Source organism: Culex quinquefasciatus, chromosome 3 (genome assembly GCF_015732765.1).
Source record: "Culex quinquefasciatus strain JHB chromosome 3, VPISU_Cqui_1.0_pri_paternal, whole genome shotgun sequence".
NCBI lineage: Eukaryota > Metazoa > Arthropoda > Insecta > Diptera > Culicidae > Culex > Culex quinquefasciatus.
The window spans coordinates 69,327,292-69,353,669 of NC_051863.1; the positions used below are offsets into that span (position 1 = coordinate 69,327,292).

Genomic DNA, 26,378 nt, shown 5'->3' on the forward strand with positions numbered 1-26,378 from the left:
TGTCGACGTGATCGTGCTATATGAAATCACTTAGCTTAGAATAGTAAAATTTTCGAATCAATAGTCCTGCGTCAAAAAAGTATGCAACTTACAGCCGTCATCTACAATCAACTTAGAAAGCATGCTGGCTTGATATTTGTTGCTGTGCAACCTTTGATATCCCGAGCAGACGGAAATAACTTGGGAATAACATTTTTTCATATTTAATAATACAAGGCCAATAACATTTTATGTTATTTATAGCAGGATTTGTTATTCGGCGTTATGATTTTTTTTTGTTATTGGATTATTATTGTAATAACAGATTAATACCATTTTTAGTTATTCCTCGAACAAATCTTTGTTAATATTTTTTGTTAATTTAACAACTTATCGTATCATCCTAATAACAGTTGGAGTTATTTTTCCATAACAAAAAATGTTATTCCCAAGTTGTTTTGGATTTCTACCACTATCAGACCAATAACAAATTTTGTTTTGATAACATTAGCCGTTATTAAACTGCAAAAATGGATTTTTCAAGAAGATTCCATAACAATTTTTGTTATTTTAACAGAATTTGTTATTGAAATGGCATGAATTTGTTATTACCGTCTGCCCGGGATAAAAACGTCAGCTTACCGTAGATTTTGAAATTTTCCAAACCATACATAAAGTTTTTGCTTAGATTACTTTACCATTGAAGAAGATCAGATCAAATTCCATTGAATCAAATTCCTAAGCTAAGTGCAATTTTCTAAGCTAAGTGATTGTAGATAGGCCATCATACGTTGCTTTTTGACGTGACGAGATAAACGCGTTTTGACCTTGAATAAACAAAAACTATACGATGCGATGTAAACAATTAAAAACGACGACGATATTTTGTTTGGCTTGCTGATCTGTGAATAAAGAAAAAAAGATCAGCGGATTCAGTGGCTATTTCTTAACACAATGTCATAGGTCGCCTTCCCTAAATTACAAACAAATTACAAAGCTCATAAAACTGTAGTCTGTAACAGAGTATAGTTCCGATATACAGTACAGACTCGATTATGCGAAGTTTCGATTATCCGAAGTTTGTTTATCCGAAGGTTTGTATGAGACTTCAGATAATCGAATAACGACCAAAAACTTTTTTATCATATTTTTTATTATCTTATATCAAATTCGAGTTCTGTTTATCGAGTTAAGTCAAATTTGAATATTTGAATTGAAAAACTAATTTTTCAACATGTTACACTAAAACCCCCGATTACGCTCAGGCGTTACGCTTTGTATTTCGTCGATTTCTCTGAAACGACGCGACATTTTTGCAATCTTTTTAAAGCAATTTATACGTCTTGTGCAGATCTACAAATTGATTTAAAAAAAATGTAGAAACATTACACTGATTTCGAGAAATCAACCTATCAAAAAGCGTAACGCCTGAGCGTAATCGGGGGTTTTAGTGTATCATCGCCATTTTGGCCACCATCTTGGATTTAAAAATTGTAAATCATTTTAGAGTACAGTTAAACCTCGCATAGTGCGCAGGCGTTCCCGAGCAGACGGAAATAACTTGGGAAGGTCAGTTTTTGATATTGTGAGAAGATCGAAATATGTTATTGGGATGATCGGATTAGTTGTTAAAATAACAAAAATCAATAACAAAGATTTGTTCGAAGAATAACTTAAACTGTTATTATGTTGTTATTGCAATAACAAACCAATAACACAGAAGCAGGGTTGCCACAAATACAGATTTATCTGTATTTTACAGATTTTTGAGGTGATGAGGTCATACAGAATCTGTATATAAAGAAATACAGATTTTAAGAAAAACATACAGATATACAGATTTTCCCTATTTTTTATTAAAATCAAATAATTTTAATTCTTTAAATATTTTTTTTTTTCAATTGCTCGATGAGCCCAAACATTAAATTTTAGATTGTAGAGCATTTTTATGCATTAAAAAACAATTTTAAATATTTTGTTTTTTGAAAAATTGTTGAGAAATGTCAATACAGATTCCAAATACAGATTTTCGTCCCCCTGATACAGATATACAGATTTTTGACCCTCAAAAATACAGAATCAAATGTGGCAACCCTGCACAGAAGGAATCATGAAGGAATAACAAGATTTGTTATTTTGTGCGGAGAGGTGGAGCAGCATAATAACAAAAAATGTTATTGAACTGGTATGTCTCCATAACAAAAAAAGTTATTGTTTTGGTTTATTTGTAATTTGCAAATAAACCTGCAGTTGCCATAACTCCTCTGTACTAGTCAGGGCTGCAGAGTCGGGTACCTCCAAGCGACTTTGAATCCATACTTTGAAGACAACTCCGACTCTGGATGCAGGATATGACGTCAACGACGACTTTAGCTCTCCAAAATACCCGACTTCACAGATTCCGACTCCAAGTAAAAGTTGCTGAAAATTAGATGAATCCGATGCAGTCTCCGAGGTCACACTCCAGCTCGAACTTCAACGTCAGCTCCGACTTCCTGGCTCTGTGAAAATAATAACAGTTTTTGTTATTCACACTTCAAAAATTCTCAATAAATAAATCAATTCCGTTAGGGAATATAACAAAATAAAAAAAAAGAACTCTCAAAAGTTAATTTATCGGATTAATTTTAGCTTGAAACCCTATTTCATGGTGAAATAATGACCCTGATGAAATTGGTCAAAATTATTTCATAGTTCTAGCCAATTTTAGTAAAATCCCTTAGGGGTATATCAAATAATTAAAAATCAAATTTCAAAATTTCAGCTTTTAGAATAATTTTAGCTTAAGGACCCCATTTCATGACCAAAATAATGACCCTGACGAAATTGGTCAAAATTATCCCATAGTTCTAACCATTTTAAACTAAGTCCCTTAGGGGGTATATCAAATAATTAAAAAAAATCAACTTTCAAAATTTCAACTTTTAAGAATAATTTTAGCTTAAGGACCCCATTTCATGGCCAAAATATTGACCCCGACGAAATTGGTCAAAATTATCCCGTAGTTCTAACCATTTTAAACTAAGTCCTTTAGGGGGTATACCAAATAATTAAAAAAAATCAACTTTCAAAATTTCAACTTTTTAGAATAATTTTAGCTTTAGGCCCCCATTTCATGACCAAAATAATGACCCTGACGAAATTGGTCAAAATTATCCCATAGTTCTAACTATTTTAAACTAAGTCCTTTAGGAGGTATATCAAATAATTTGAAAAATCAACTTTCAAAATTTCAACCTTTTAGAATAATTTTAGCTTAAGGACCCCATTTCATGGCCAAAGTAATGACCCCGACGAAATTGGTCAAAATTATCCCATAGTTCTAACCATTTTAAACTAAGTCCTTTAGGGGGTATATCAAATAATTAAAAAATCAACTTTTAAAAATTCAACTTTTAGAATAATTTTAGCTTAAGGACCCCATTTCATGGCCAAAATAATTACCCTGACGAAATTGGTCAAAATTATCCCATAGTTCTAGCCAATTTTAACAAAGTCCCTTAGGGGTATATCAAATAATTTAAAAATCAACTTCCAAAATTTCAACTTTTTAGAATAATTTTAGCTTAAGGACCCCATTTCATGGCCAAAATATTGACCCCGACGAAATTAGACAAAATTATCCCAAAGATCTAAACATATTTAACAAAAGAAAAATAATAACAGATTGTGTTATGGACACTTAGAAACTTTTCCATTTGTGCGATTTGTGGTAATTTTATTTCTAAGTCAGTATACCGAACGAATAACAAATTTTGTTATTAGGAGAGTTTTTGAAATGTATAACATTTCCTCTTATTGGCGTGTTATTAAACATTTTCAATATAATATCACTTCAATACCAAATTTTGTTATTTTATCAGAAACTGTTATTATTTTTTCTTCTTGAAGTTGAACTTCAGGTTAAAATAATAACACTTTTTGTTATTTTAACAGGATTTGTTATTGAAATATTATTAATTTTGTTATTACCGTCTGCCCGGGTTACGCTTTGTATTTCTTCGATTACTCTAAAACGACAAAATATTTTTGAAATCTTTTTGAAGCAATCTGTTCGTCTTGTCCCAATCTACAATTAGCTTTGAAGAGATTGCAAAAATATTATTTAGTTTTAGAGAAATCGACAAAATATAATGCGTAACGCCTGCGCCCTGTGCGAGGTTTAACTGTAGTTTGTGGGTCGACCGTCATAACTAAGACGACGAAATTTTTCCGAGGACTTCGTGTAATCGAGTCTGAACTGTACTCCCCTTGACGACAACGTAAGTTATTTTCTGAACTAAATCATCAAAATTATTTTTGGCGCAACTTAAACGATGAAAGCCGATGAAAGCCTGTAAGGAGGTAGCGTTCGGTTCTATAGGTACGTTTGGACAAAACTCTAATATTCCCCTAGCAACAGCATTGAAATGTGAACTTGCTTCCTAGTTTCAAACATATTTCTTCAGAAAATGTATGTTGACCGTCAGGTGTCGTGTCGTCACTTGGCACCGCACTCCAGACATGATATTGCCATTTTCTTCAGCCTTGCAGAACATTATGTTTCTGGATGTAATGTGACCTTTTCGCGCGCACACTTTGGAATTTAGCTATATGTGTTCGAAAGCGGCTGTTTGAATCCAATTTCCCGTAATTCGTCACACACTCTTAGAAAAGGGGGGCTAGAAATAATAAATCGAAACAGAACGTCAACCGTCGCGCCCATAAACTCCAACACCTTAGCTCAGCAATGTTGGACGCGTCTTATTTACGCTGGATGTGGGATTTCCTATGCCTAGCGGGAGAGAACTGTAAACATCGCTGTACGCGACTTGGCAAACGGCGACACGCGACCTTTTCCTGGAAGTTGAAATAACCGGCCGAGTTGGTTCTGATACAAAAAAAAGTCCACAATTCGGGAGCAGCGCAGCGCTCAATGGCGTGGTTTTCGCGGTTTGAATAGCTGTGTGGTTAGCCGCGCTGGAAGAATGCGATGAATTCCGCCGACGTGGGTGTTTCAACGACTCATTATGGTCTTTTAGTGCGGTTGCATAACAATAGCTGGAGTGTTCGTAAGTCGAATCTGAGCAGATGTAAGCAAGAGTTGCTTAGGAGAGCAGTTAATGCCAGCCAATAATGAAAACTTGTAAGTCGTGCTTTCGTTCCCGTCTTTACGGTATTTTACTATTCGTGCTAAATTGTCAACTTTGCGCTTGGCTGTGTTACTCGACGGGGTTTTACGGTGCAGACGATGAAACGAAACTCTGTACCTCTGTAATATGATCTTGAAAAACTGTTAAGACTATCATATAACACTTCCTCGCTCGATTTTGTTCTACATTTAAAGTCAGAGATTTCCTTACACAGAAAAAGCCCAAAATTTACTGATCTTGAACAACCACAGCAGATGGCCGAGAGAAAAATGGCCTCAAATTTGTCTGAGAGCCTTTCGTCATTTCGAGAGGGTTATGCTTTCGAATTACCGATTACGCACACCAATAAAAAATGTGTGGTGTAAAGTTAAGACACTCAATTTTTGAGACCATGGTCTCGGGACTCAAACTTTTACTAACATTTTTGAAAATGAATGAATCTGAGAGCAAAATGCCCTCACTCGTCTCGTCCCAGTCTGAGGGCTTAGGTCAATATTAAGGTGAAGCAATAGTTCGAATATCTTTGAGCGCAAAACACCTGAAAACAAAACAACAAGACCGCTGTCAAAAGTTCAGCGAAAGTCTGATAAGACGGCGTTTCCTACTATTTACAGTACTTCACGGTAGATCACCTCTGCGCGCCGTAGTGCGCGATCATTGTTCCGTGACCTTCGGGTGGTGGCTGTCCGGGGTCCTGATAAGTGGCTCGATTTTGTTTTGATTTCCAGCGCCAGAATTCTTCGGCGAGTTCTGCTGGCTTCTTCTTTAATTGCTGTACGATCGGCACGTATGCCCGTTACGCTCCGGTGGGATTTCGATCCACCACAAGTGGCTTGCGGGGATGAGATGGTGATGGGAAGTTATTGGTTTAACAATCGCCTCACAATTGCCGGACTGGGATTTATTTTTATGCCCCTGGCAACATCTACATCGATGGGCGAGGATTCTCGAGTAGATTAAAGTTCAGAAGAGATACGGTTGTTTTGCAGAGATGAACTCTGTACTCTGTAGCTTGTAGTTCAGAAAGATGTCAAGCCTTATGCTTTACATATCGATTCAACCTCAAAACGCCCATTTTTTTGCTGTTATATCATCCGTCCATTCAGACCAAGCCCGGTTCAGCGTGTTTGGACAAAACATAGACCCCAGTCTTACACGTGCCGCTCGTTCTAATTTAAAATCGTGACAAAAGCCAGCACAACATTGCATAACTGATGAAAACTGAGAATGGTCGCTCCACCTCGGTCATGCTTATTGTTATGCATGTGGTTTGGGACTTTGGGGTCCCATGGTCATCTCAGACTAAAGCGTTCCAAGTCTTGTTGACTTAAAAAGCAAACATCTCCCGGCCATTCTTCAGAGGTCTATTTCACCCCAACCGTCCCAAACCGCCAACCTGCAGTTGCTAGTCTCCCAGAACCTCACCAGCGCAGCGCAGTGGGACAATCTTAGACGGGGCCAACTCTCGCAAATGCAGCAACGCACCTTTGCGCCAAAACAGGCCAAAAGTCACGTGCGCGTCCGCGGCCAGAGTCGGGTAAGGGTTGTCAGTCACAGCTGGGCCAGCACTAGTCGGCCCAGCGGGGTGGTTTGGGTCAGTTCAGTCAGTTCGGTCGGGTTTGGGAGAGTCGGTCTGGTTTGCGGAAAAACGGCCCACTTTTCGTGGCGAAAAGAGGAGATCGGTGGCTTATGCTGGAACCAGGAGCAGTTCAAGTAGCGCGGGATCGGCAGTGATAAGTTGACTATCGGAGGTGCTGGACGCGTGTTGGCGTTTGGTGGAGTCGTTTGTGTTGACAAGTGTGTTCAAGAAGGGAAATGTGAAAATGAACTGAACGATAGTGGCAATGAGCTTAGAATCATGATTTGACTAAATACATGAACTATAACAAAGATACTAAGTGAAGAAGATCAACAAAAGCAATTCATGGATTTCCGAGTGTGAGTAAAAAGTGACCAAGAGACCAAAAACCTTGGTTAATTCGAACGAAATTGTTTTCAATAATTTTTTGACTAGCTTTTGATTCAAAATTTGGTAAGAAATCATTGCTTAAGCCAGGTTGAGCTTTGTGCTCTTAAGTAGAAACAAAACAATGCAAAATTTCAAAATTAGATTCTGATGAACACAAGTCTCCCCTCATCTTTGATAGTGTATTTTGAAAATTGTTGATGTTTGTTTGTTTGGCCATGTTTTTGATACTTAATTTGTAACTTTGTTGGAAAAATTGCAAAGATCAAAAATGTTTAAATGATCTGAATTGTTTGAAAAATCAATAAATTCAAATATTTAACTTTACATTTACGAGAAGCTATTTGGTTTTTCATATAAAACATGTGACAAAATACCTGGGCAAGCTGGAAAAAATTAAAAATATGTGTTATTTATTGAAAAACCAACAGCAAAAATATTTTTTACCATGAAGTAAGTTGATTTAAATTTAAATAGATCTTTTTATATTAAAAAAGTGACTCAGGACAATTTAAAAAATACATGTTTGTATCGTTCTTTAAACAATACAATCAAAATAAAAAAATAAAATTTAATTCAAAACGTGTTTTGTTTGTTTCGGAAAACGAATGGTATGGAATTGACAAAAACAATTTAGATTTCTAGAGTTTTAAATGACCTACAAACTATGAGGTTTCCTGTGTTTATTGGACCTTTTCCAGAAAAACTCAATATTTACAATTGACGTTAATAAAATCAACAAGAACAACAACCTTTTTGAGTTATTCAAGGTTATGAAAGTATAATGATGAGTTGTTTTGATATATTTATATTTTTGTAGAAAACATTTTAATTAAGAAAAGCATTCTGTGAAATTAATAATAAAATGATTTCCTTTGGGACCATCCATAAACCACGTGGACGCTTGGGGGGGGGGGGGGGTATGGCGATTGTCCACGATCCATACAAAAAAGTTTTTTTGTATGGACAATTGTCCACGAGGGGGGGGGGGGGTAACAGATTCCCAAAAAAGTGTCCACGTGGTTTATGGATGATCCCTTTTAAAAATGTAATGTACATTTAATTTTGTTCAAGTCAATAAGAGAAAATAAATTAAAATTTTATAAATCCTGCAAAATCCACGTCTCCCGTAACAGCCTTGACATTTCTAAGTTTAAAATAAACATTCAGCTAGTTTTGTGCGTCATTTCACAATGCACTAAATATTGTGTGTGTGTGTTTTTTTTTAAATTTTACTTAGGTCTAATATTAAATGATCCTCCCTTTACGTTTAAAGTCTTTTTTTTCTTTTAATGAAATGTTTTTGACTAAAAATTTGATTTTAGTTAAAAGAATAACCTCTTAATTGTAAATTGAAAAATTATTCAATACTGTTTGACCCTTTCATGATTGATGGTGTTTGACTATCACACATTTTTTTAACAAAAAATTTCTTTAATTTTCAAGAGAAACAAACAATAATTTTTTCAAAATATATGAACTACAAATAATCACATAAATTGTAAAATGTATAGGGTAACAAACACCTGCCACAGCTGTGATTTACTGGAAAAATTCACAACATCCACCAATCATCATTGGTGGTCATTTCCTGAACTGCAATTACCCTTCTCGATCATCAAGTGCCATGTCTCGTGATGGACAGGGCACCAGTCAGCCCGCCAGCTCGGTGCACAACACCGTGCGTCGCAGCCGTTCCGAACAGAGGATGTTGTTGTTTACGAATACTTCCACCTACTCTGGGGCAGCGCGATGTAAACAAATTTGTGAACCCACTGACGCTGGTCTGGTCGTCCTCTGCCACTGTCCCAGCTGTGGGCCCCGTTCGTCTCCTCCCCCTCCTTTTGGGAGCCTCCAGAAGAAAACGCGCATCGTTGACAATTCAGTAGCATTCAAGCGTCGCGCACGCGGATTCTTGGGCTTGTTGTGACGTTGTGCACACTTGACACATGTGCTAGTTTGGCCATGTTTCAATTTGTGGCTTTGTGAGTTTGTTATGTACAACATTAGGTTTTTGCATGTTTGCTTTTTGTTAATTTTTATTAAAGTTGTGATGAAGATGTGACAAGCTAGCTCAATCTCTACGAACTGAACGGCTTCCAAAGTCATCAAACAGAAACAATTCGTTCATTTGATATACCAACCCATTCAGCAGTATTTTGCTTGTTCGACTCAGCGTTCGGGTCCGTTGAAGATGAAGATCCCCAAACAAGCCCGTTTGTTTTGCGGTGCGCGCAAGGAGAGCAGAAATTCTCTAATGGTGGTCCTTTCCCCGTTTTTTTCTTCCGCAGTCCTTCGTACAGCCGCTTCCCGTCGGCCTCGATGCAGTACTTCAACGGCAGCCCAACGCACGATCCGGCCCACATGTGGTCGCCGGGCGGCGTGGCCGGCCTCACCGAGAACGAGTACCTCAAGGGTGGTGGCCTGCCGGCGTTCCAGCGGATTGCGTCCAGCACGAGTGCGGCGGCACGGGCCACCAACCACTACGCCAGCTATGGACCACAGGTGAGTGACTTTTTGCAACCCAGATCAATTGAGTACTTTATCTCATCTTTCAATTCTTCGTCTTCTTACAGACCGACTCCTGGCCCTCGCACTACGAGGCGTACAGCGTCGCGACGTCTAGTTCGTCGGGCGGCAACGGTCGCCGTTCCACCACCACCGTTACACCCACGACGGCCTTCTCGGCGGCGGCATCGCTCACTGCAAGTAAGTGCGGCCCCTGGTTCCCAGCAGTGTAATCAACTACAAACTAAACTAACCGGTTAGGGGCGGGGGGCGTTCCAGTCAAAGTCAGAGTCCCAGAACCAGAAAGCACCAAAGAGAGACGCCGCACTTGGCTTATCAAGGGTTTCGATGCACACCAAATTTGACGTCGATCGGTCGGTTGAAGTTGTTATTATGCAAATTTCGGAACGAAAATACAGGCTAACCTTTCGGCCCGCGCAGGCCGTCGACGGGGGCCACCGATAGGTGTGACCCAGAATGAGGCGCGCTGCACTTGTTTTTGCGAGGTGTTTCGTACCAAAATGGTTTCCCCGGGGTGTGAATATTAGGCTACGTTACGAGGAACAGTGATAAGTTCGCTCCAGGTAAAGGTGACTTTCAGTCTGTGGGAATTGCTGCTAAGTAATTGTTTGTGTGGAAAACCTCTGTTATCTCATTAATTGAGGTAAGGTTGTGTGAGTGGTTTTTTCTGTTCCTGCACTTATTTTAGAATAACTTCTTTGGTACTGTTTTGTTAATAATAGCAGCGCGGAGCTTCTTTTGACACGTTTTCGGCGCGATAAGGCTTGTGGTTTCATAATGATGTACGATGTTGGCTGCCTTCTTCGTGGTCTGGACGAGACTTGCAATGGAGCGTGATTTTGCTCAATTAATTGCTCGATTATGTAATTGTGGGTTCTTGGTGTGCAAAAACCTGAGTTGGAATGGTTGCAACTTCGTGTTCGGTTTTGTTTATTCAATATTTCTGAAAGATTGAAAATCAAATATCAATCATAAAGATTTAGCTAATTTTTGTTTCTTAGATCATTTGTAAATTTTTATGATTCTTTTTTAGAGATTCTCCCATCATTTTGACATCTTCAAATTTAGGGGCAGAATGGGCCACCCTTGGTTTTGGACTTAAGAATGTATTAGGCAAGGCAAGGTTCTCATAAAGGACGTCAAACATGTAAATTTATTGACAAAACCACGAAAATGCTGTTTATTTCGAGGATTTTAAATAAGCTTTCTGAAAAGTTGGATTGTTCGAAAAAGTTTGCTCAATGTTTATAATGTTACTAGATGTTATTACCAAGGTAAAGTAACAACAACGGAAACTTCAAATCATTTAAAAGCTTGGTGGTGGAAGTATTAAATTAAAATCCACTTAGGTGCAGAATGGACCACCCTATTCTGCCTTATAAAAACAATCAAAAGTTACGAAATTTGAGCTAAATGGTTTTTTTTTCACTCCTGGTAGCTTTACAAATCACGTTAATTGCCACATTAGTTGATGTTTTAGTTGATTTGATGCTTATTTGTAAAAATAATATCTTATTACAGCATATTAACATTATTTTCAAAAATGTTTGTTTTGCTAAGTTGCTATTTTTTTTAAAAAGTGGTCTATCTTCATGGAAACTATGTTAGAAAGGTCCCTTAAGTCATTGCTTATCTCCCTTCAACGTTGTATTAGACGAAATGGCTTTTTTTCTAAGGTGGCCCATTCTGCCCCACACCCTGGAAAAGCAGTCGAAAAAACTTTTTTTTTTAAAGTGGCTCAAAAATAGTTTTAAGCTAAAAATTTTCATCAACCAAGTAAACAACATTGAAGGGAACATCGCGAAGCAGCGCCCACTACACTGAATTCATAAATTTGTGTTTTTTTCTATGGTTTTTGGCGCATTTTACTTAGGCGGGCCATTCTGCACCCCCTGCCTTTACAAATTTTCATGTCTTGAAATTCAATTTCTCAAATCTTAAAATCTATAAATACCGTTTTGTTCAAATCTATATATGCTCAAATCTTCAAATTTGAAATCTTCAAATCTGAAATCTTCAAATCTTCAAATCTTCAAATCTTCAAATCTTCAAATCTTCAAATCTTCAAATCTTCAAATCTTCAAATCTTCAAATCTTCAAATCTTCAAATCTTCAAATCTTCAAATCTTCAAATCTTCAAATCTTCAAACCTTCAAATCTTCAAATCTTCAAATCTTCAAATCTTCGAATCTTCAAATCTTCAAATCTTCAAATCTTCAAATCTTCAAATCTTCAACACCCTTACCAAAAATCATGATTTTTTGAGTTCCAATTCCCACTTTTCATACGATTTTTTGAGTTCAGGTACTACAACCATAAAAATGGTTATATGGGTTGAACTGAAAAATTCGTATGAAAAGTGAGATTTGGAACTCAAAAAATCATGATTTTTAGTAAGGGTGAAATCTTCAAATCTTCAAATCAAATCAAGCCTTTGGGCAATGCTGTGGAGCGAATAATTTCATTTGATTTTTGACACATTTAAGTTAAACACTTTCTTGGTTACATTTTTTGAAAGTTATATTTTTAGAAGTTTTTTCAAATTTTAGGGAAGCTTTTGGTTTTCTTAAAGGTGCTTCAAAAACTTGAGTCGACTAGTAAAATTTTACCTTTCACCTTAAAATTTCCTAAAAAATTGTTTTCTTTGTAAAAATAGTGTTGGGATATGTATTTAAAATTGATGAATGTTTTTTATTTTTTAGAGCAATCTGCTTTTTTTATTTACAATACACAACCGCCACGTGCACTGCACGACGTTATGCGGGTTAATTGCTGGGTCTCCCTTGGGAGAAACTCCAAATTCCGTAACTATCTCGAAACAACAGTACACACATCATGCACTTCCTTCTTATTAGTCATGCGTCAAAAAATCATACCAACATTGTTCTGTTTAATGTTGGACCCAACCAAAACTCGAACCAAACCGGAAATTCCGACCCTCGTGGGCCTCCCTGGCTAATGTTAGCCATGTCGGACTTCCCGTTTGTGGCACTTTTTTTTCTTTCTTTTTTACTGTTGTGTATTTTTTGCGGTCCCAATGGACCCTCATAAACGGCTACGGCGACGCAAAACCAGAACCTCGGGAAGGAAGAAAAAACAAAACATTATAATTTGTCGCACTCGTCATAGGTCTAGGCAAATAACGCACATTGTTTTTTTTTCTTGTTTGACGGTCTGTAGGGGATTCTTGGGTTGAATTTAACTTGGCTGTTTTGAGTTGAGAAAACAAAAATACATTTTTTGATTTAGATTTATCTCAAAATCCCTTTTTCAACTAAAAATTGAAAAATAGTTGGACTTGGACGCTTTCTTTAAAAAAAAATCTGTCTTCAAGATCTTCAGATTTGAACATTTTCTTATGGTTTAAAGGCCCAAGTCTCCCCGGAATCCCCTAGCGGTGCGCAAATGGGTGCGCATAAGTGGTTTATTGTACATTTCGACATCGACTCGTGCAACCATGGAGGCCACGGGGTCTGATTGGGTTCGCTTCTTATCAGCTGACGACGGTACGGCTTCCTTAAGCTGCCGTCAACCACGACGACGACGACGACGACGATGCGGGACTTTCTTTGGTGCTTTATGTGGTCTGCTGGAAAGTTCAAGTTGGCAGGATACAAGGAACGGAATGATTCCGAGGGTGGTAAAAAGAAACGGTCGGGCCGGGTGGTATTCATCGCGAATTGTAACTCTTTTAATTAGCTAACTGTGAATATTTGCTGCTTTCTCCCACTTTAATACCTTCGAAGAACTGTCGTCTTCATAGCTCTGTATCATATCAATCATTGTTTGTGTCTTTCATTTTTGTTTCTCTATTTTTCCACCCCTGGCAAAAGTGGGCATTGATGCGGACTTGTTTACCGAGGGACGAGAATGCGTCAATTGCGGCGCGATTCAGACTCCGCTCTGGCGCCGGGACGGAACAGGACACTACCTGTGCAATGCGTGCGGACTGTATCACAAGATGAACGGAATGAATCGGCCGCTGGTCAAACAGCCCAGACGCTTGGTAAAAGAACCTGTAAATCAAACTGCCACATTTTTTACTTATACTTCTTAATACCTCTATCAAAAGTTTAAAACCTCCCCACAAACAAAAACTCATCCTCATTTCGTTCTGCTAATCGATATTGGTTCTTGCTTGATATTAAGAGGAAAAGAATTTTGCTTCTAAAACTTGAATTTGCAACACTTTATGAACCCCGCCCGGCCGAACTTTTCGTTGATCTTCTTCCGTCAAAACCTACCCCCCAAACTCTTAAGTGTCCTGCGAACTTGAACTTTCTTTAACTGATAGTAAACTAATACCCCCCCTCCCTTTTTGTGTGAAAGTTACTGCTGAAAAAAAAGAGAGAGACAAAAAAAACCAACCATCAAATTGTTCTTCCGCAGTGGCCGCAGATCAGGGCGGGGATCTCTATAAGAACTATGGCTACGGCAATACCTTGACCACTCGGAGCACCACCGAGGAGAAGCAAAGCCGAAGACTGGTAGGTGTTCGAGCGGAACCTCCCATTCCGCGTGAACCCGCGCAAGAAAGCGGATTCTTTTTCTCTGGATTTTCCTGTAGTTTGTAGTGATAGCCGTTCCCCCCTCTGTATCATCTCCCTTTTTCCTTCTCATGCAACTCATTTCATCATTGATCTCCACCCTCTTTAGAGTTTCCTTCTTCCCCAGTTCCTAACTTTAGAAGTAGTCTTGGATTAGCGCAAATTTGAACTGTAAATAGACTGTTGATTTTAATGATGTTTTCAATTAGCAGAATCTTTAATTAACAGCAGGAAAAAAAACTTTCAAATGAACAAACTTTTATCTTCACCTTTTTATTACGAAAAACACGACAAATCAAGAAATTTTTCTACTTATGTATGTATGAGCAAACCTTCAAAAAGGGAGCAAATTTTTTGGCAAATTTGTTTTTTGTATTTTTTAATTTGGATCTGCATCATTATTTTGTCCTTTTAAGTTTTCATAAAGTTGAAATCGAAAAGTTTACCCTTTTTTATCTATTTCCAATAAAATTGATTTTTTGTTCATAACGTGATTTTATTTTACCTGTAAAAGTCAAGCTTTACCATCTCTAAAAACATGTTTTTCGAAAAGATAAGAAAATGTCATATGAATTTGCTTCAAAGACATTGATGATTGGACCAGTTTCTATTGAAGGAGGTATTAGACTATGACAAACAAACTCGCACTTTTGGACAGCTTGACTTTTTGCTTACTTTTTCGTTACGTAACGCAAAAATTTGGAATTTTGACTCAACTTCTTTCCCCTCGTAACAAAATTTCCACGCAAATTAAAAAAAAATGTATGGAGCGTAACACAGCCTTCAACCCTCCTTCTATCCCAACTGCATTACGTAATAAAAGAATGCTCCCTGTGTTTGTTTGCTTGAATTAGTTTGCAATAACGTCAACCTGCATACATTTTGCTTTGTTTACAAGTTCAACAAATTGTGAAAGACGAAAACGTGCGAGTTTATTTGTTTGATTGTCATAGTCTAATACCTGCTTGAGGAACAGCCTCCGACAGAAAATTATAGAAGAATAACTAGTTTTTTCTACATCTCCAAAGACGTTGAATTTTGAAGTGATGATAACATTAACTAAAATATGCTTCTGATTTTCAATGTTAAAATATGAAAGTATACTGAAATATTTCCTTAGTTTTTAAATCAATCAACCCTCTACAACCCAACCCTGCCTTTAGACAGGCTTCGATTAAAAAATCGCCAAAAATAAATTTTTCAACCAATTTTTGATCTTTAAAAAGCATTGGAAGGATGAACTCTTAAATTTTAGAAAATTATGGGTTGGAAGTTTTACTTGTTTCATGTGACTTTGCCAATGTTTTTATAGTGTAATTTTTTTAAGGGGTCAACTTTGGCTGTGCTACACTAACATTTCGTATACTTTAAGTGAAAAGAAGTATGCAGTAATTTTCCTAGTCTTCCAGGCTATGCCTCTACGCATTTTTTACAATTTAAATGATAATGGTGCCATGTTATAGCAAAAAATGTGAAAAATAAGCAAAAACTTGTTAAAGTGACTGTAAAAACATGAAAAAATTTGATATTCACAATGTTATGTTATGAGGTGGTAGAATAGACCAAATGCTACCGAAAACAAACAAAAACTAAACAAGATAAATGCAAATTAAAATACTTGAAAATGAAACAAGAAAAACATAAATCAATAGAAGTAAAGTTTTTCGTAGAACAAAAATTGCTCAAAATGACCTCCTAAACAAGGGAAAAATAAAAAAAATCGATTTCGGCAATAGAGCGTTAATCGTTTGCCGTGTCGAAGACCATTTGAATGCTGAAAAGCATACATTTTTAGCACTTGTATCAAAAAGTAATACTTTTCAATTTTGTTAGGGAAATGCGATTGAAATGGAGCAGGCATAATAGAAATCTATAGTATTTTCTGAGTATGTCCTACAACATATGAAACACAATAGCTTATATGACCTTTTTTTTTAAAAAAAAACTCTGGTCATGCTTTTTCCTGCTTCTTTTTACAAGTTTTCAATGCAACCCTTCATCCCTGAGGTTAGCGAATTGAATAAATGAATGACTATAAATTTAAATATGAAATATTTACAATTTAATCGATGTTTAAAAGTAATCATTGATATTATTGTTTTAAAATCAACAGTTAGTAGTAAATAATACTTAATAATAATACAAATAATACTTTAAATTTGCGCTTTCCTTGACCGTAGACCAAGTGAATATAATTTCCATAAAATGCTAACATATATTTCTCCCCTTACCCGGCTTGCCCCCACCAGAGCTCGGCGAGACGCGTTGGCCTGCAGTGCTCCAACTGTAACACCACCAACACGTCCCTGTGGCGGCGGAACCAGGTCGGCGAACCGGTGTGCAACGCCTGCGGCCTGTACTACAAGCTGCACAACGTGAACCGACCACTGGCGATGAAGAAGGACAACATTCAGGTAATTCACTCGTTTGTTGGTGTTACGGCAACGTACCACACCACCTCCGTCTTCGATTAGAGCTGGTCACATGTAATGTGATGTGTAATGTTCTCATTTTGATTTTAGTCACGCAAACGTAAACCAAAGGGCAGCAAAAATGCCGATGGAACGGCATCGTCGTCCAACTCCAAGAGCAGCAATAGCAATAACAGCAATAGCAACAACAATAACAATAATAGTACCACCAACAATAATAACAACAGCTCCAACAGTTCGTCCGTACTGGGAAACTCTGTCAATGGTGAGTACTGTCGAATGTTATCATATAGGGTAATTTCATAAACTTTGAAAAATATTTGCAACGGCCTTAACAATAACAAAAAAAACAAAACAAACGGATAACAAAACATGATCGAAATAACATAAAATGGTATTAGATTTCATTCAAAAATTTCAATCAATAGCAAACTTTGTTATGATAACATAACTTGTTATCAATCTATTATTCATGGAATGATTTTATAAGTAAATGCAATAACAGGATTTGGGATAATTGCCGATTTGTTATTGAAATCTGGAGTTTTATTTAAAAGGTCCAATAAACCAAATTTCCAGTTTTTTGCTTTTTGGGTGTTTTTGAAACCGACTTGAGTCAGGGGTATTAAAAACTCTTAAAAAGCAAAAACTGAAAATTTGGTTTATTGGACCTTTTTTTAAAAAAAACTCCAGAAATGGTATTCTCCCTGTTATTCCCACCTGGCCGGGAACAAATATGTAAAAACCTTTCCAATCTAAATCTTGCAAGGTTTAGTCGCTCGGTTTCCAGTTTTGACAGCTTGATTGGAACCGGGATAGAAATATTCTGCCTTTCGGTTTCATAATGTGTTATTACACTCCCGGTGGTTGGTAACTTTTTCGTTTGACACTTTTTTAGTTTGTTTCCCGTTGGTTGGTCAAAGTCAAACTAAAAAGTGACGAACTGTCACTTTTTACACGGTGCTCACGTACCCTATCAAAACAAGTTTGACAAAAGTAGGTGTCAAACCATCGTGGTTCGAGTGTATTTAATTTTGTTTTTAGTCCAAACATTTCTGATCTGTTTTAACTGAAGTTTTCCAGACATAAACAAATTTAAAGACATGTCACACAAAAAATCAACATTTTTTATATTATCAGATAAACTTTCACTTCCACTTCTAACACAGTATTTTTACTCCAACTCACCCTATCCTTCTTCAAAGCTTAACACACAAAAAGCTCTCAACTAGCACCACCCAAAAAATAAACTTTTATCGCCATGTTGCGAACAGCTGAATGAACGATGCCTACTTTTCGGAGTTTTACGAGCGAAAGCTTCGTTTGGTTTGTTTTGAGCTTATTCTGTTCTCTTTTGAATTTTTCCTTGAATGTTGAGCACGTGGCTCTCCTCTCTTTGTAAACGCGTGGTTCGTTTCCAATGCAACAAGCTTGTTCTTATGACTTTGTTTGATTATTTCAGAACTCAAATCGCTCAAAGCATCGATCGCCCACTCGAGCATCATTCAGTCGACGTCCACTCCGTCGAGCGTTGGCAGCAACCTGTCTCCGGCGCACCAGTCGGCATCGTCGCCATCGCATCACAACCAGCTATCGCCCCTCGCGTACACTCCGCAGGTTCCGTCACCGATCACGAGCACTCCAACGAGTGCGATCGTCAACACCAGCAAGTACAACCAACAGCAGAAGAGTGTCTTCATGATGGCCCCGTTCGGAGCAGCTTCGCTCGCCACTAACCAACACCAGGCAGCCGTGGCCTCGTTGAGCCCGATGGGGTATCATTTGAACAATAACAACAACAACGGCTCATCGAACGGCTCGCTAATGAGTCCAAAGTACCACCAAAGTCCGTCGGAGTCACCGAGTAGCATGTACTACGACATGATGTCGGCTGAGGTCGGTGGAGTCGATCAGCACGGGCTGAACTCGATCGTAAAGATGGAACCGATGGTGGGACACTATCAGGCATACCATCAGGCCCTGCATCAACAGGTTGTTCAGCAGCATCACCAACAGCAGCAGACTCAGCAGCAACTGCAGCATCAACATCAGCAGCAGCAGCAACAGCTGATGCACAGCCAAAGCCGAAGTCCGTCCATTTCCGACGAAAATGACCATCAATCTCCCGAGGGACTCCAGGACAGCAAGCACAACATCACGCGGCCCACGGTCGTCTCCATGTCCAGCTAGGATGCTGCGAAAGGAACAAAATGCAGAAAAAAAACAACGAAACATTAGATATTTCGCTTGAATCTCATGCTCAGAAGCCAAACGCAGACAAAACCAAAAAGACTAATTTGAATAGCTAACGACTGAATCTTTCCTCTTGTGATGATTCATCACTGTTCGGTACTATCCGGCAGGCGAGCTTTTTCTTTCTCTTCCAAAAAATACAACATGACTGTAAAAATAAGTGCACTTTAGCAAGAGATAGGGACTGCTGCAGTTAGAACACATTTTAAATCGTTAATGCACTTTCTAGAAAGTAACGAGAGCACTTAGTGTTAGAACAGAATATGAACACCTTTACGACAACTGCACGAGAACGAGTGTATCATCTAATCAGCTGCTCTAGAATTTAAAGAATATTTTGGTAAACCAATCATGTAAATAATTCCAATTAAATCGTGCGACTAGATTTAAAACGAGGGATTATTTGTTAAGTTACCTCATAAGACCATAGCGTTAATAGTTTTGGTACTTGCTTCAAGGCTCTCTAACTCATGAAAAATACTTCGTAAACTTTCCACTGATATAAAGCAAATGATTCCACCGAAAACAAATCAATGTAAATTTCCAAAGCTGGCGGAATCATGTTAATTAGTTTTAGCAATCGTTTGACAATCAGATGCATGACCTTTTTAATTTTAAACATTGTTATTTTACGTTACCTGTTAAAGTAGATCTAAATTTTATGAAATAAACTGGTTTTATAGCGTGTACTCTTCGTATTTTCGCAAATGTCGAAAGAAAACACTTGTCGCGGTCGCGCCTTTTAGTGTGTGTGTGAGTCCCAGTTGGACTCGTTTTGGGTGTAGTTTTGTCGTGATCGTGTGAGGAAATATGGATATAAACGCAAATGTTTAATCTATGATAAGCGGAATGCCCGCCTCTCCGACGGCTCGACGGCGCTTGGTGGAGTATGTTGGCTGTCTGGTTGAAACATTGCACACCATCGCATTCGTAGAATGATGAGTAATTCTAGCAGCACCACCACAAAAATGCTTGAATAAATTTATGATTTAGTAAATGAAGCAACAAGAAATTGTCATAACTTTGGCAGGTTCAGGATTTGGTCATATTTCCATAAAATTTGCTGTTTCTCGATGTTCAAACAGATTATTTAACAAAACTTTAGATGAAAACTTGCTTGCTCTCTTCCTACTGTGCTTTTTATTCCTTGAAACGTCTCTTAGTCGCTGTTTTTGATCATCAAACCCAAGCAGGTGTAAAGAACAAGAGATCAATATTCCTCGGTGGTATTCCGTAACCCTTTTAAATTGGTCTGACGGATAATGCAAGGACAAATTTGGTTTTATACCATTTTAAGGTATTTTGGGACCATCCATAAATCACGTGGACTATTTCCATGCAAAACAAATATTTTTAGTATGGAGCGTAAACAATCAATGATACAGTTTAGACTCAACTATCCAAAGTCCGTGCAAGCATTTATTTTCGGATGATTTTCGGACAACTGAATCACCAAAAATATAAATATTTTTGTCTTACTTGTTGTTGAACTCAAATTTGACCCAAACATCTATCCAGTTTTTTAAGCGAAAATGGCGTTCGAATGGTGAACGCCCGAAATGTCAAAATCACGCAGTGGTACCAGCATTACGAAAAAAGTGTGCCATGGCATGACAGCCGCCTTTTTTTTCTAATGTTGGTGCTAATGCGCGATTTTGACATTTCGGACGTTCAACATTCGAACGCCATCTTCGCTTAAAAACCTGGATAGAAGGGGAGAGTAGTCATCAATGAGACACTTTTGGTTTTTTAACTTTCAATGGTTTTTTTTTATTTTTTTTCATCAGCGTTCTGTAATGAGCTTTTTGTTGCATTTTCATTCTATTAAATAGTTCTAGCTCTAACCACAATATGAGACCGATCCGATCTCTAAATTAGATTAATATCTTTTGTTTAATGAAACTAAGACTCAATAAATGTGCCAAAAATGTTAGGAAGATTGCCACAGATTTTGAAAAGTTCAATGAAGAAAAAATAAAGTGTCTCATTGTTACCCATGGGGTAAAAGGGGTGGGGAACATTGAGACAGCCTAAAAATTGTGTAACCCAAAATGGTGATGGTCGAGAATCGAGAATAACAATTTGGTTACGTAACAGGTAAGCAACCACTTGAATTTATTCAAGAAAACGAAATTTAATTAATATCCATGATTTGACTACCCGAGCAGACGGAAATAACGCGGGAATAACATTTTTTTATATTGGAAAATACTAGGCCAATAACATTTTACGTTATTAATAACAACATTTGTTATTCGCCGTTATGATTTTTTTGTTATTGGATTGTTATTGTAATAACAGACTAATAACATTTATAGTAATTCTTCGAACAAATTTTTGTTATTATTTTTTGTTATTTTAACAACTAATCCGATCATCCCAATAACAGTTAGAGATATTCTTCCATAACAAAAAATGTTATTCTCTAGTTGTTATGGCTTTCAATCAATATCAGACAAATAACAAATTTTGTTATGATAACATAAACTGTTATTGAACTCTTATGCAAAAATGGATTTTGAAAGAATATTCCATAACAATTTCTGTTATTTTAACAGTATTTGTTATGGAAATGGCATGAATTTAGTAATTACCGTCTGTTCGGGTACCCGAAGTTTCTTTGAAGACCTTAGGATAAACAAACGTAAAAATTAGGGGCAATGAAATTTCACGATTTCGCGGACGATTTCAAATAGGAATAAAAATAATCGAACTACTGTAGAATTAAGCAAGTGAATACCTTTGTTCATTTACTAATATAGGGTTAGTGAATTTTGACGATTTCGTGGACGGCGTGAAATTCTTGAAGTTTATCAATCATAAATCATTTTTAAATCATAAACTGCCGTTCTAAGCATAATTGTCCCATGTTCAAAAAAGTGCAACTGAGAAAAACGCTATTGAAATTTTTCTACCGATTTCTGTGTTTCTACGCATAGTCGTCCCGTGGGTTCCTATACGTCCTATGTGTCCCTAATCGCCCCAGTTAGTAGTTTATCACTCTTATTTATGATCCTCTTTCTGTACAATAGGTAAACAAGGCATAATGTTTCGTTTAACTAATGATTCTATGAGAGAAAATACTTGGTGGGACAATAATGAGTAGAAGTGTAACAAACAGACTTGGTGTTGTTTTTGATGAGTTTCCGAACAAAGTACTAGATTTTATGTGTTTTTCTAAAAGCATACCACAAACTAAACTTAAAAATGTCAAAAAGTCAAAATCGTCCAAAAATGACATGGGACAATTGTGCGTAGAACGACAGTAAAGATTATTTAGGGGAACAGCATCTAATTCCAGCGTGTCTCTAATGTTGGCAGGTCAGAACTTTGACATTCAATTAAAGCTAATTAAAAGCGTTTTCAACTGAACTCGAGTGATAAATAGCTCAATAAAAAGTGAGCAAGCAAGTTTCTACCAAAAGTTTTGCAAAATTAGTTGTTTAAATAGTGAAAATCAGCAAATTGGATGGAGTTAGGAGCGAGTGCTTAACCTGCCAAACATACGAGAATTTCCCCTAAGTAAATTTTATTAGTTTTCAATTGAAAAGCTTGATATGAACATGAACCATTTGAAGAATTGTTCGGAATATTTAGTTTTTTAGAAACTAACTTTAATTAGTAATATTTCATACGCTGAGGTAAAAAATTTACCACTACTTATTTGAAAGGTATAATTTTAAAAGAAATTAAAAGAATTGAGCTTTGTTTTGTTCAAAATAAAATAAAGAGGATTTTTTATCTTTTTAATCACCTCTTAAACATATTTTAGATTTTTTTTCTGAGTCCTGTTTAATTTTAACGATATTTGATTATTTGGGTGGATGATTCCCAAAAAAAAAAAAAAATAAAAAAATCAAACCATCCACATTGGTTGGCGAACGACTGGACATGGCGTACCATAGGTACTTCGAGTACCGCAGGAATAAAATAGACCCACCAAGTGGTCCATTAGCCTCCTGTCCAGTAACTCCGATACCCTGGCCTCCCCGCGGCGCTAGCCGGGATACTAGTAACCATTGGAGAGATCGGGTAACCAACCCCGGTGGGAACTATGGTAGTATGCTGACAGGGAAGGGGGGCTCCATCCTCTTCGGAGGGTGTAGCTATACCGTTAGGCCTCGAGAGAAAGGCCCCCGTTACGGTGTCGAGAGAAAACCGGAGCTGGGTCTCGGTAGCTTCAAGGTGGCAGCCCCACCCCGAGACTAGGTATCGCAGCCCCAATCCGGCTGCATACCGAAATCAAAACCATTACGAACAATCAAGAAGGAATAAGGATCCGGAACAAACGGCATAGACCTAGGCACGAAAAGGACACCGATTGGAAACTCGGAACATGGAACTGCAGATCGCTACGTTTCGATGGGTATGAGTACGCTCTGTTGAACGAGCTCAAACCCCGCAACTTCGATGTTGTAGCGCTGCAAGAGATGTGCTGGAAGGGAGCGAAGATGTGGGAGGATGATGCTTTGGAGCCCACCATGTACCAGAGCGGCGGAGCCGAAAACAAGCTTGGAACCGGCTTCATAGTGTTTGGCAAGATGCGGAGTCGTGTGATAGATTGGGAGCCGATCGACGACCGGATGTGTAGATTGAGGATTAAAGGCCGTTTCTTCAACTATCACATCTTCAACGTACATTGCCCACACGAGGAATCATCCGATGCCGAGAAGGAAGCGTTCTACGCGAAGCTGGAGCAGAAGTTCGACAGCTGCCCGCAGAGGGACGTCAAGATCGTCATCGGAGATATGAACGCCCGCATAGGAAGGGAGGAGATGTACAAGCCGGTGATCGGGCCGAACAGCCTGCACACCGTCACGAACGACAACGGCCAGCGGTGCATCAACTTCGCAGCCTCCCGCGGTATGGTGGTACGGAGCACATTCTTCCCCCGGAAAGACATCCACAAAGTCACCTGGACATCGCCTAACCAACGAACAAAAACACAAATCGACCACGTCCTCATCGACGGCCGATTCTTCTCGGACATACGGAACATCCGCACGTACCGCGGTGCGGACATCCACTCGGACCACTACCTGGTGGGTGCAAGCATGCACTCAAAACTGTCGACGACGTATCACCGACGACGGAGCCGGCTCCCACCGCCGTTCAACACCGAGCGGCTGCAGGACACGGCTGCGGCTCAGCACTACGTGCAGCAGCTGGAAGCGAGCCTGCCAACGGAGGAGGAACTCGGCGCTGCCTCGCTCAACGATGGATGGAGCAGAATATGCTCGTCCATCGGCAGTGCCGCTGAAGCCGCGCTAGGTAGTACGGTCCGAGTTGGAAAGCAGCGCTGGTTCGACGAGGAGTGCCAGCGGCTACTTGACGAGAAGAAAGCAGCTTATGCGGTGAAGCTGAGAGCTGCAACTGATGAGAACGTGGCCAGATACAAACAAGCGCTGAAACAGCAGAGAACGGTCTTCAAGCTCAAGAAGCGCCAGCTGGAAGATCGCGATCGCGTCGAAATGGAGCAGCTGTTCCGGCAGAACGAGACGCGTAAGTTCTACGAGAAAGTTAACCGGTCCCGCAAAGGCTATGCGCCGCAAGCCAACACTTGTCGGGACGCCGAGGGAAACCTTCTTATGGACAAAGGCGAGGTGTTGAACAGGTGGCAGCATTTCTTCAACGAGCACCTCAACGGCGATGTAGCGCATGGAGACGGCTTTGAAGCCCAACTTGGACCGCCCGCTGCCGACGAACAGTTCCCGGCACCTGATCTGGAGACGGTGAAGAAGGAGATCAGGCAGCTGAAGAACAACAGGGCCGCCGGTAAAGATCGGTTACCCGGTGAGCTCTTCAAATATGGAGGAGAGCAGTTGGCGAGGGCGATCCACTTGGTGATTTCTAAGATCTGGAGGGAGGAGAAACTACCAGCAGAATGGATGGATGGTGTCGTGTGCCCTACTACAAAAAGGGCGATAAGCTGGACTGCGGCAACTACCGCGGCATCACGCTTATCAACGCGGCCTATAAAATCCTCTCCCAGATCCTCTGCCGTCTGCTGACACCGTACGCACGGAGGTTCGTGGGCCCCTATCAAGCGGGGTTTACTGGCGCTCGGGCCACCACGGACCAAATTTTCTCGCTCCGGCAGATCCTCGAGAAATGCCGTGAGTACAACGTGCCCACACATCACATCTTCATCGATTTCAAGGCAGCGTACGATACAGTCGACCGCAAACAGCTATGGCAGATCATGCACGAGAACGGATTTCCGGACAAACTGACTCGGCTGATCAAGGCTACCTTGGATCGTGTGATGTGTCACGTGCGAGTGGCAGGGGAGCTAGCGGACCCCTTCCAATCGCATCAAGGGTTACGACAAGGTGACGGCTTATCCAATGCGCTGTTCAACATCGGACTTGAGGGAGTTGTGCGAAGAGCGGGTATAGACACGAGAGGCACGATTTGCAACAGGACAGTCCAACTTCTTGCTTATGCGGACGACATTGATATTATAGCGAGAGACCTAGAGACGGTGAAAAGGGTTTACACCGCCTTAAAGACGCAAGCAGGACGAATTGGATTGGCCATGAATACGACGAAAACAAAGTACATGAAAGAGAGGGCTCAAAGGACGTTGACCCCCAAGACTCACCCTCTAGCTGTGGATGGCGATGTGCTGGAGGAGGTGAGCGAATTCGTGTACTTGGGATCGCTGGTAACGGCCGACAACGACACCAGCTTAGAGATCCGGACTCGTATCCACTCCGCGAATCGCGCCTACTTTGGATTACGGAAAACCTTGACATCTGATCGAGTGCAACGCGCCACGAAGCTGACCCTGTACAAGACACTGATTAGACCGGTTGCCCTCTATGGCCACGAGACCTGGACGCTGCGGCAAGAGGACGAACGAGCCCTTGGAGTTTTCGAACGGAAGGTGCTGCGAACGATCTACGGTGGAGTACGTACAGCTCAGAACGAGTGGCGAAGGCGCATGAACCACGAACTGCACGCGCTGCTGGGAGAACCGACAATCGTCACCCTGGCGAGAATCGGGAGGCTCAGGTGGGCCGGCCATGTCGCGAGGATGGACGAAGACCATCCTGTCAGGATGCTCTTTGACCGCGTGCGACCGGATGGCGGCACTGGCCGAAGAGCAGGAGCGCAGCGTGCACGATGGGGTAATCAGATCGAGGCGGACCTAAGAAAGATCTGCAACCTAGGAGACTGGCGAGCTGCAGCCCAGAACCGAGCAACATGGAACAACCTTCTTGATACAGCACGGGCACCGCGTATGGTGTTCTAAGCTGTTTGGTATGGTATGTACATTAACGACCCCCGGGTCTTTTGTGGTCTCTATTGCAAGTTTCTGCTCGAACCTAGGAGTCCGAAGGCTTGAATGGGGAGAGCACCCAAACCTCTTTCTACTCCAAGGAACCTTCCACCCCAGTGTTTGAACTGACGACCTTCGGATTGCGAGTCCAACCGCCGCCAGCGATTCCACCGGAGTAGGTTTGGTTTGGTGTGTTGTTTGTACTTATGGCATGGAGACGACTCCTACACCTGGAATAACTTAACGGCCTAACAA

At 39.6% G+C, this 26,378-nt stretch overlaps 2 protein-coding genes across 4 annotated transcripts in view; one reads left to right on the plus strand and one right to left on the minus strand.

The window, feature by feature from the left end:
* The window catches only part of LOC6040162 (box A-binding factor), a 44,490-nt gene extending 24,965 nt beyond the window's left edge, over nt 1-19,525 (plus strand). The window contains exons 3-8 of one of the 3 annotated variants that reach the window (XM_038266048.1): nt 9,369-9,582; nt 9,654-9,786; nt 13,440-13,624; nt 16,403-16,567; nt 16,676-16,850; nt 18,048-19,525. In XM_038266048.1, coding sequence (XP_038121976.1) covers nt 9,369-9,582; nt 9,654-9,786; nt 13,440-13,624; nt 16,403-16,567; nt 16,676-16,850; nt 18,048-18,775 — 1,600 coding nt within the window. In that variant the 3' untranslated portion in view covers nt 18,776-19,525. Of the gene's footprint in view, nt 1-9,368; nt 9,583-9,653; nt 9,787-13,439; nt 13,625-13,995; nt 14,094-16,402; nt 16,568-16,675; nt 16,851-18,047 lie in introns of all 3 variants that reach the window. The other 2 variants (XM_038266049.1, XM_038266050.1) reach the window with 2 other exon arrangements.
* The window catches only part of LOC6040165 (thialysine N-epsilon-acetyltransferase), a 62,341-nt gene that overhangs the window by 34,860 nt on the left and 1,103 nt on the right, over nt 1-26,378 (minus strand). The window lies entirely within an intron of this gene.